The sequence below is a fragment of the Thecamonas trahens genome, assembly GCF_000142905.1.
Source record: "Thecamonas trahens ATCC 50062 unplaced genomic scaffold supercont1.74, whole genome shotgun sequence".
Classification (NCBI taxonomy): Eukaryota; order Apusomonadida; family Apusomonadidae; genus Thecamonas; species Thecamonas trahens.
In genome coordinates, this window is record NW_013657606.1 from 63,891 (window position 1) to 72,986 (window position 9,096).

General features: G+C 63.8%; 5 protein-coding genes across 5 annotated transcripts in view; all 5 read right to left on the reverse strand.

Annotated features, from left to right (window-relative positions):
* The window catches only part of AMSG_11275 (uncharacterized protein), a gene marked incomplete at both ends in the record, with an annotated part of 3,033 nt that extends 2,769 nt beyond the window's left edge, over nt 1-264 (reverse strand). The window contains one exon of the mRNA XM_013897357.1: nt 19-264. Coding sequence (XP_013752811.1) covers nt 19-264 — 246 coding nt within the window. The remainder of the gene's footprint in view (nt 1-18) is intronic.
* A 529-nt stretch (nt 265-793) lies between these two features.
* Nucleotides 794-1,397, reverse strand: AMSG_11276 (uncharacterized protein; the record flags this gene model as incomplete). The annotated part of the gene is made up of 2 exons (XM_013897358.1): nt 794-962; nt 1,324-1,397. 2 exons carry the CDS (start codon nt 1,395-1,397, stop codon nt 794-796), a joined length of 243 nt encoding a protein of 80 aa, XP_013752812.1.
* A 342-nt stretch (nt 1,398-1,739) lies between these two features.
* AMSG_11277 (uncharacterized protein) lies at nt 1,740-2,915 on the reverse strand (the record flags this gene model as incomplete). The annotated part of the gene is made up of 1 exon (XM_013897359.1): nt 1,740-2,915. The coding sequence occupies one exon, from the start codon at nt 2,913-2,915 to the stop codon at nt 1,740-1,742; it is 1,176 nt and encodes a 391-aa protein (XP_013752813.1).
* Nucleotides 2,916-3,457: 542 nt separating this feature from the next.
* On the reverse strand, nt 3,458-5,038 carry AMSG_11278 (cytoplasmic membrane protein; the record flags this gene model as incomplete). Its single annotated transcript, XM_013897360.1, has 2 exons — nt 3,458-4,881; nt 5,014-5,038. 2 exons carry the CDS (start codon nt 5,036-5,038, stop codon nt 3,458-3,460), a joined length of 1,449 nt encoding a protein of 482 aa, XP_013752814.1.
* Nucleotides 5,039-5,532: 494 nt separating this feature from the next.
* Nucleotides 5,533-8,918, reverse strand: AMSG_11279 (P-type ATPase; the record flags this gene model as incomplete). Its single annotated transcript, XM_013897361.1, has 2 exons — nt 5,533-6,039; nt 6,069-8,918. 2 exons carry the CDS (start codon nt 8,916-8,918, stop codon nt 5,533-5,535), a joined length of 3,357 nt encoding a protein of 1,118 aa, XP_013752815.1.
* Nucleotides 8,919-9,096: the final 178 nt, after the last annotated feature.

Genomic DNA, 9,096 nt, shown 5'->3' on the forward strand with positions numbered 1-9,096 from the left:
AGGCGGCGGGCGGGCGACTCCGCCGCCGGCAGAGCTTGCCGCCGCCTCCGCAACCGCCGCCGCCGCCGCCGCCTCCTGGTACCGGCGGACGTACTCGCCGACGATGGCGTCCTCATGGACCAGCAGCAGGTGGTCGAGCTTGGCGTGCAGCAGCGCGAGATCGGCGGATGGCTTGGGCCCGGGCCCGGGCTCGGCCGGGCGGGGATCGGGCGGCGGGCTGCTGGCGGTCGACGTCGACGTCGATGACCATGACCACGACTGCATGGCGGGGAATGGGTGGGCTGGGTGTGATGGAGTGAGTGATGCGGGTGCCGTGGGTGGCCGGTGGCCGGAGAGCGGTGTTGCCGCAGGCGAAGAGAGTGTGGTTTGCGGGCAAAAGAAAAAGTTGTCCATTTCGGCTGCCCGCACCGACGACGGTACTCTGGCGGCGATCGAGACGAGGATCGGTACTCGGGTGACTTGGGATCATCAAAGTCAACTATAGTTGTCATGTGCAATCCCTGTACCTCCTGTCCCCAAGGCTATTGTGGGCAGTTCCGGCTCGCGCCCAAGTCAGACGTCATGAGTGATGCTCAGGTGCAAGTGGGGAGCGTTCCGGGAACGGTCCCAGTCATCGCGCTCTTGGGATAGCGTTCCGGGAACGGTCCCAGAACGCTGTGTTGGCGAACGTTCGGGGAACGGTCGCATTTGGGAACGGTCAGGGAATGGTCCCGGGAACGGTCAGGGAACGGTCGGGGAACGGTCAGCTTAGTTTACCATCGGGATCGTAGAGGAAGAACTCGATCTGCGCACACTACAAGCCGTGGTTGGACACCGAGGTATTCAGCGCGCTGTCATCGGCTGTGGTGGCGGTAAAGACGGGGTAGACGCACGCACGGCTGAGGTCTGCAGGCGCGTCGAGACCGTCCTTGCCGAGCATCGCGCACTTGAGCTTGGTTTTGAGCCGCAAGCGGTACATCCGCCTCAAGCCGTTGAGTTGGTGGCTGTTTCAAGCCGGATTCGCCAGAACGCGTGTACAATTCCACATGCAGCCGAGTGCGAGCCGTCACGCGAGCGTGAGCGCGATCCATGCGAAGGCTGCGAGACTGGCCACGCATCAGTTCATCCGATCCACGGCGAGCGGGGCTGGCCCAGCCCCACCAGCCCTGCAAAATTGCAATAATTATTGCCTTGTCACGCCAAATATATTATCTTTATATATTTTGAATTGTGTTTGTGTATACTATTTTGAATTTATATGTTTTGTGAATATAATGATATTTTGTGTAATTATATTTATATAAGTATATAGTTGTGGCGTCAACACCAATTTGAGACCCGAACTTCGGGTTAGGGCCCGCAGCGGCGATCGGGTTCGGGTGCATCCGCGGCGTCCCGAGGTTGAAAGGCGTGTCCATGCCGACCAGGCCCAACCCGCTCAAGCGGCATCACCACCGCCGCGGCGGGTAGGTGCATTTGAGCCAGGCGCGTGGTTTCCACCATGGACTGAGTGCAGTGCGGTGGCGGTCTGGATGGCCGGCGATCGTGGTCCTGATCGTTGCAGGAGGTGCTTTTTCTGCAGACCGCATCGCTGCAATTCCGGCTGCTGGACGCGGACGAACATTGTTTAGTGTTCTGGTGATGATGATGGTGATGATGATGATGGTGATGATGATGATGGTGATGGCGCTCCAAACGGCGGCGTCCGAGGCCGCATGCACGCGCGGAGTACCTCTGCCGACAAGGCAGGTAAGCTGGGGCTATGCGAGGCGCATCAGGGGCTTCAGCGTCGCTGGCGTGTGGGCGCCAAAGTCGGCAGTGTAGGCGCGATCGACGAGGTTGGCAAGCCGGCGGAAGCGATGGGTGGCGGCGCACCAGAGGGCGCTCTTGGCGACGTGCTGGTTGAACATGTTGCGCTTGAGGCAAGCAGTGAAGAGGCCGATGGCGTGGCTCTCGGTGGTCGACTTGTTCCACGCCAAGATGCGGAACATCAAGTAGTAGCAGCGCTCGTCAGGCTCAACGCCTGCTGCGCGCGCGCGCTGCCACGTCTGCCGAGCCAGCCCGCTGTCGCTCTGGGCGTTGTTGTGAGCCTTGAGGACGATTGCGAGGATGCACTTGTCGGGCGACAGACCGTCATCCACAAGCATGGTGAGGGCGTTGTACACGGCAGAAACGTCGCCGACAAAGGCGAGCACGTTCATGATGGCCTTGTAGTTCTTGAGGTTGAGGCTCAAGCGCATGTCGAGGATGTGGTGCGCGAGGTTGTAGGCGTCCTCGCCGTGGCGCGCGTCGTGGTACTTGACCAGCAGCAGCATCCACACGCCGAGCGGTGGGCAAAGACCAAACTCGTTAGAGAGAAGGTCAACAAGCGCCTCGAGTGCCTCGAGAGGCATGGCCGCAGCAATGCGGACAATCGGTCCGTACCGGAGCCTGGTCGTCGTATGGTACATGACCTTGATCCAGTGGAGCGCGCGCGGATAGTCGGCGGCGGCGGCATAAGCCATGTAGACGGCCTCGTACGCGCGGGGGGTGACCTCTGTGCCGTAGAGCAGCGGGGCATTCTGAATGAGCTTGCACGCCGCGTCAAGGTCTCCAGCAACGGCGTGGCTCTTGACGAGCATGGAGACACAGCGGTTGTCTGGCTCGATCTTGTAGCTGAGCATCCGGCTCACGATGCGGTTGGCCTCGTCCGGGCGCCCCTCAAAGGCGTAGGCGCGGATGAGGACGGCAAAGTTGCTAGCCGTGGGCGTCAGACCACGGGCTGCCATGTCGTGCAAGACAATCCGCTCGGCGCCAACAACGTCACCGCTGCGGACGTATCCCTTGCAGAGCTCGGTGTAGATGTGAACATGGGCGACCGGGTCATCCACGATCGCGGCAAGCTTCATGAGCTCAGTAAGATTACCTGCCTCCTGCAGCATAGTAGCCTTCGACATGCTATCCATGTTGGTCAGACGAGAGAGATGTGCCACATTCCGAAGCTGAGCGTTCTGCGCGGATGTCCCGTTATACGGCTGGCGAAAAAGTGCACACAAGCGCAGTGCGCCTGGCAGCGATAAGTCAGGGCCGCGATGGACGGCTTTTTCAGCTCTTTAAGCGTCTACATGCAATCCACGGATACTGCAAGTACATAGCAACTTGTAGCCAGAATCCTGTCCATGGACAAAGTCTCATGCGCATGGTAGAGGGAGTGGAAGCTATGGCTGGCTGGGATAGCTCAGTGCAAACGACGTCACACTTTTTCCATTGCGACGCACAAGGCGACTCGGGCACAACGCGCCGCTCAGCTCGTGTGGCCTCCTTCTTTAGTTCCTGAATTGGTGTTGGTGGCGGTTTTGGGCACACAAACGTGTTCAGCAGCCTTGTTTCGTCGATGGTCGCTGTTGTGTTGATGCTTGCCTCACAGCTTCCCACACCGAGTGGTGAACGCAGCGACGGGGCCAGCATCGCACCACCCGCTGTGGGCTGGCGGGCTCGGTCATCCACGGGCGCGGAGATAGGCCATGATGTCGGCGACGGAGAGGCCCTCGAGCTCGGAAGGGTAGCCCGGCGGGTTGTTGTGGATGTGCAGGACCTCGAGGTTGGCGAGTAGGGCGAGGTCGGTGGGGATGTACTCGAGCCGGTTGTTGGAGACGTAGAGCTTTGCGAGGCGCGGTAGCTTGGCGAGTGCCATGGGCAGGCTGGTGAGGGCGCAGTATGACATGGAGAGCTCGGTGAGGTTGACGAGGGCAGCAATGCCGGGCGGAATGGCGGTGATGGGGTTCGAGCCGAGGTGGAGGACCTCGAGCGCTGTGAGCTCGAGAACCGCGTCCGGGAAGACGTCGAGCTTGTTTGAGACCGCGGTGAGGTGGCGGAGCGAGGCAAAGGCTGCAAGCTGTAGTGGAAGCGCGGTCAGTGCGTTGAGATCAAGGTGTAGACCGGAGAGAAGGCTTGGCGCGTCGGGCGCGTCGAGCAGGGCCGGCGGGAGCGCGGTGAGGCTCTTGTTGATGAGCGAGAGCGCAGGGCGGTCGGCCGATGATGAGACGCGGGCGAGCGAGAGCTCCGACAAGGTGTACGCGTCGGGCGAGAGGTACGGGCCGAGCGCGTCCTGGATGTGGCGAATGTGGGCGGGCTCGAGGCCGGCGACGTCGAGAGCGTCGACGGTGAGGCGGGTGGTGAGGAGGGTGTCCCGGACCGGGGCGGCAGACCAAGCGACGACCGAGGTGAGCGACCAGGCGAGCGAGAGCGGGACAGCAATGCCGATCTCGGCCTTGGAGTGGGTGACCGTGATGGTGCGAGCAGCGGGATCGACGGCAATAGCGACAGACCATGAGTCGCGGACGTCAGCAGTGAGATAGTCCATGCCCAGGCGCAGCTTGAGCTCAATGGAGACCGGGGCGACGTAGCCCTGGTTGACCATGCCGAGGACGCGGACGACACGAGGGTCGAGCAACCCGTCGCCGACTGCTGTGGCCAGGAAGCTCCGCACGGCGTCCTTCTCAGCTCCGGCCGGGACGCCCGACCACGCGGCGTCTGCCGCCGCCTGCACCGCCTCGCGCACATCGGCATTGCCCTCGGCGCCATCCACCTCCAGCGCCATCGCCGCCGCCAGCTCTGCCACCACCCGTGCCGCCGCCGCCAGGCCCAAGCCGGCACCTCTAGCTGCTTCCATACCCGCAGTAGCCGATCCCGTGCCTGCAGTAGCCGATCCCGTGCCTGCAGTAGCCGATCCCGTGCCTGCAGTAGCCGATCCCGTGCCTGCAGTAGCCGATCCCGTGCCTGCAGTAGCCGATCCCGTGCCTGCAGTAGCCGATCCCGAGCCCACACCAGCGCCATCCGCACCAGCGCCATCGATGCCACCATCGATGCCACCATCAATGCCACCATCGATACCACCATCAATGCCGCCCCCAATGCCGCCCCCTCCCCCTCCCCCTCCCCCTCCCCTCCCTCCCAACACCACCTCCACCGTGGTCGCAGGCGCCAGCCGAGCCAGGTCCTTGGCCAGTGGTGTCGCCAGCGGCTCCTTGCACCACTTGCGCACAAGCTCCTCACGCAGCTCCTCCGCCCCTGATGCCATACTTGCCGCCATCGTCTGTGGAGAGAGTGGCGTGTGCGTGGATGTGTCCTGTGGCGGAGAAAGGGGGGGGGCGGCGGGGAGGGGAGGGGGGGGGCGCTGGCCGTGTGCCTGAGCGACACGGCCGCCGAGAGGCACCGGCGAGTCGAGACGGAGGTTTGCCCCGTTTGGGCGGAGAGCAGATGGGAGGTTGGAACAGCGACGCATGGAGGCGCAGGCCGCTCATGTAGCAGTGACACCCTCGCATGACTCATCATGGCCAACAGTCACCAGGAGCATAGCAATGACACGCTGATGTCACTGTTCCATGGCTCCCTCCCTTCCCCCCTCCACCCTTCCCTCTCTCCCATCATCACCATCATCTTGCAAGCGTAATTTCCGAGATCAATCACTTTTTTTGGGCCATTCGTATGCATCGCAGAGCCCGACGCTGAGCGTGGATCACTCTCTGCGGCGGGACGAGAGTGTTTACACTCAAACGTGGCGCTGTGGGCAAGTTAGAAGCCGATGTAGCGGCCAAGGGACCAGCCGCGGCGGTTGGCGAGCTTGCAGAGCTCTGCGTAGACAAAGATGGCAGCGCCACCCGGGAGGCCGAGGAACCAGTAGTAGGTCTTGTCGGCGGGGAAGGGGTTGAAGAAGAGGCTGCTGTTGAGGCCCGGGATGTAGAGGAAGGCCGCGGCGAGGGCAAGCGAGTAGATCCAGCCGTAGAAGATGACATGGTTGGAGAAGGGCGGGTGTGAGAAGACCGAGACGGAGCGAGTGCGCATGGAGATGAGGTTGAAGCACTGCTGGACAACGACGGCGACAAAGTACGCGGCCTGAGCCATGTACAGGATGTCGTCGGTGATGGCCGCCGAGTTGTTGGCCTCCCACAGGTCGGACGGCGTGAGGCCGGCGTAGTCCCACATGACGTAAAAGTAGGCAAAGAGCGAGCCGAGCGACTGGAGAGTGCCGGCCTGGACGTAGGCAAAGGCGAGCGACTTTGCGCCCATCATGCGGTCCGTCTTGGGTTCCGCGGCGGGACCTGCATGACGTCGGCCTCGGCGGTCTCGAACGAGAGCGCCACGCCGGGCACGATCTCGGTTCCGAGGTCGATGAGGATCATCTGCAGCGACTGGAGGCCGAGCGGGATGCCAAAGAGGATGTTGATGAGGACGGGAACGAGCTCGGACGAGAGGTGGGTCACAATGTACGTCGACGACTTGCGGAGGTTGGCGAGGATGACGCGCCCGACGCGGACGCCAAGGACGATGGAGGAAAAGTCGTCGTCGAGGAGCACAATGTCGGCTGCGTCCTTGGAGACCTCCGAGCCGGAGATGCCCATGGCCACGCCGACGTTGGCGATCTTGAGCGAGGGCGCGTCGTTGACGCCGTCGCCGGTCACGGCGCAGATCTCGCCGCGGCGCTGGCAGTTGCGCACAATCTCGACCTTGTGGAGCGGCGAGAGGCGGCCAAACACGATCTGCCGCTTCTCCAGAATGGCGTCCCAGTCTTCCTCGGTGAGCGACTCGATGCGGGAGCCGTGAACGACGACGGCATCGTACTCGTGGTTCTCGACGGCCGAGGTAGGCACGCCGCGCTCGCGCGCCACGTCGTCGATGGTCTTCCCGGTGATGATGCCGATCTGCCTGCCGATGGCCTCGGCGGTCACCACGTGGTCGCCGGTCATCATGACGACGCGGATGCCGCCCTGGCGGCAGAGGTCGATGGCGGCCGGGACGGTGACTTTGGGCGGGTCGATGAGCGAGAGGAGGCCGAGGAAGGTGAAGCCGTCGAGCGGGACGGTCCCGTCGTCGAGGTCAAAGTGGTTGCCATCGACGTCGGCGAGGCCCGAGTCGGGCCCGAGTGGGAGCTCGGCAAAGGCGAGGACGCGCTCGCCTCGGCGGCCGAGCGCGTCGTAGTTGGCGCTAAAGTTAGCGTGGAAGGCGTCGTCGATGGGGGTGGCGACGGCGCCAGGGGCGCAGAACTGGGCGCACTTGGCGAGAATGACCTCGGGTGCGCCCTTGATGAGCAGGACCCGGTCGACGCCGTCGTCGCGGTACGGCGCCATGCCGTCGTGGATGGAGAGCTGGAACTTGTTCGCCGAGTTGAAGGGAATCTCAAAGACCTTGGGCGCGGCGGCACGCATGGCGGCAAAGCCGCCCTCGGTCACCTTGGCCACAAAGCGGAGGAAGCCCGACTCGGTGGCGTCGCCGAGGGTGGGCGCGGCCTCGATGGCGGTGGTGGTCGAGAGGTCCGGGCTTGCGCCGTCGGCGCTGGCCTCGAACCGCGAGCGCGAGCAGAGGGCGGCGGCGGCGAGCAGGGCGCGGCCGACCGGATTCTCGGTCATGACGCTCATGGCGCGCGGCGGGACCTGCGACGAGGTAGCCTCACGGAGGGTCATGATGGCCGAGTCTGGATCGGCCGGGTCGTCGCCGCTCGCCGGCGCGCCAGGCATCCACGCGGACGCCGCGGTCATGACGTTCTGGGTCAGGGTCCCGGTCTTGTCCGAGCAGATGACCGAGACCGAGCCGAGGGTCTCGACCTGCTGCATGGTCTTGACGACGACGTTGGCGGCGCGGAGGCGCTTGGCGGCGAGGAAGAGCGAGATGGCGACGGTGGCCGGGAGGCCCTGCGGGACGTTGGAGACGAGGATGCCGACGGCGTTGTAGCCGGCCTCGCCAATGTCGTCCTTGGCGACAAAGACGCCGAGGATGATGAGGACAATGGCGAGCGAGATGGAGATGACGCCGATGAGGCGGACAAAGCGCTCGATCTCGATCTCGAGCGGGGTCTTGATGCCCTTGTCGGCGCCGGCGAGCGAGGCGATCTGGCCGATCATGCACGCATCGCCGACGGCAATGACCACGCCCACGCCGTCGCCGGCGGTGACGAGGGTGCCGGAGAAGGCCACGTTGGCGGTCTCGAGCATCTCATCCGAGGTCGACTCGATCTTGCGGAGCTGCGGCTCGGCCTCGCCGGTCAGCGACGCATTGTCGACCTTCATGCCGTTGACCCAGAGGAGACGGACGTCGGCCGGGACGCGGTCGCCTGCACGGAGGAGGATGACGTCGCCAATGACCAGGTTCTTGGGATCGATGGCGCGCTCGGAGCCGTCACGACGGACAACAACCTCGGTGGAGACAAGGCCGGCAATCTGGGCCATGATGTTCGACGCAGCCCTGTTCTGAAAGTAGTCCATGGTGGCGGTAAAGACGATGATGGCGAGGAGGACGATGCCGAGCCAGAGGTTGACCTTCTCCTTGGGCTCGACAGCGTAGAGGACGAGCGAGATGACACCGGCGAGAAAGAGGAGGCCCATAAAGTAGTTGAGGTAGCAGTGGATGTACTTGAGCCACTCGGGGGTCTTGGCCGGCGGAGTCATGAGGTTGAGCCCGTCACGCTCGAGGCGATCACTGGCACGAAACTCGGCAAGGCCCTGGCAAGCACCAGGCTCATTGGCATCAATGTCGACCTTGAGGGCAGCAGCGAGGTCGGGCCAAGCCATTTCATGCAAGCCGAGCTCGATGCCATCGTCATCTCCACCACCGTCAATGGTGGAGACGAGGCGGACGAGGTTCGAGTCGAGGCGCGGGCGAGCCGGGACGAGCCAGTCCCTTCCCGAGACAGAAGCAGAGAGGTCGACGGTCCGATACAGCACGTCGGCACCAGGCATGGGCGGGAGGCCATGGCTGGCACCACCTGCTCCGGTACTCGTCGAACCCGTTCTCCGTGACTTGCCTTCCGAAGGCTGCGAAATGGACTCAAACAGCGCTGCACGTGACCTCTCCACCATGCCACCGCCTCCATAGGGCGTGCCAATGGTGCCAAAGAGCGTCCGCGACGTGTGCGACGTCGGCGGGAGGAGGGCCGCCCGCTCGTCACTGCCTGCGTTGATAGACATCGTCCTGCAAGGGGGGGGGGGAGTGAGGTGCCTGGGGATGGGTGTGTGTGCTGTGCTCTCTCGGGTGGGGGGAGGGGTCGGTGGGAGGGGGGTGTCCTTGCTGTGGGCGAGGGGAGAGCAGTGGTTGGGGGGGCAGGCTGTGGATGGTAGTGTTTGTCGAATGGTCCATTGGAAGGCA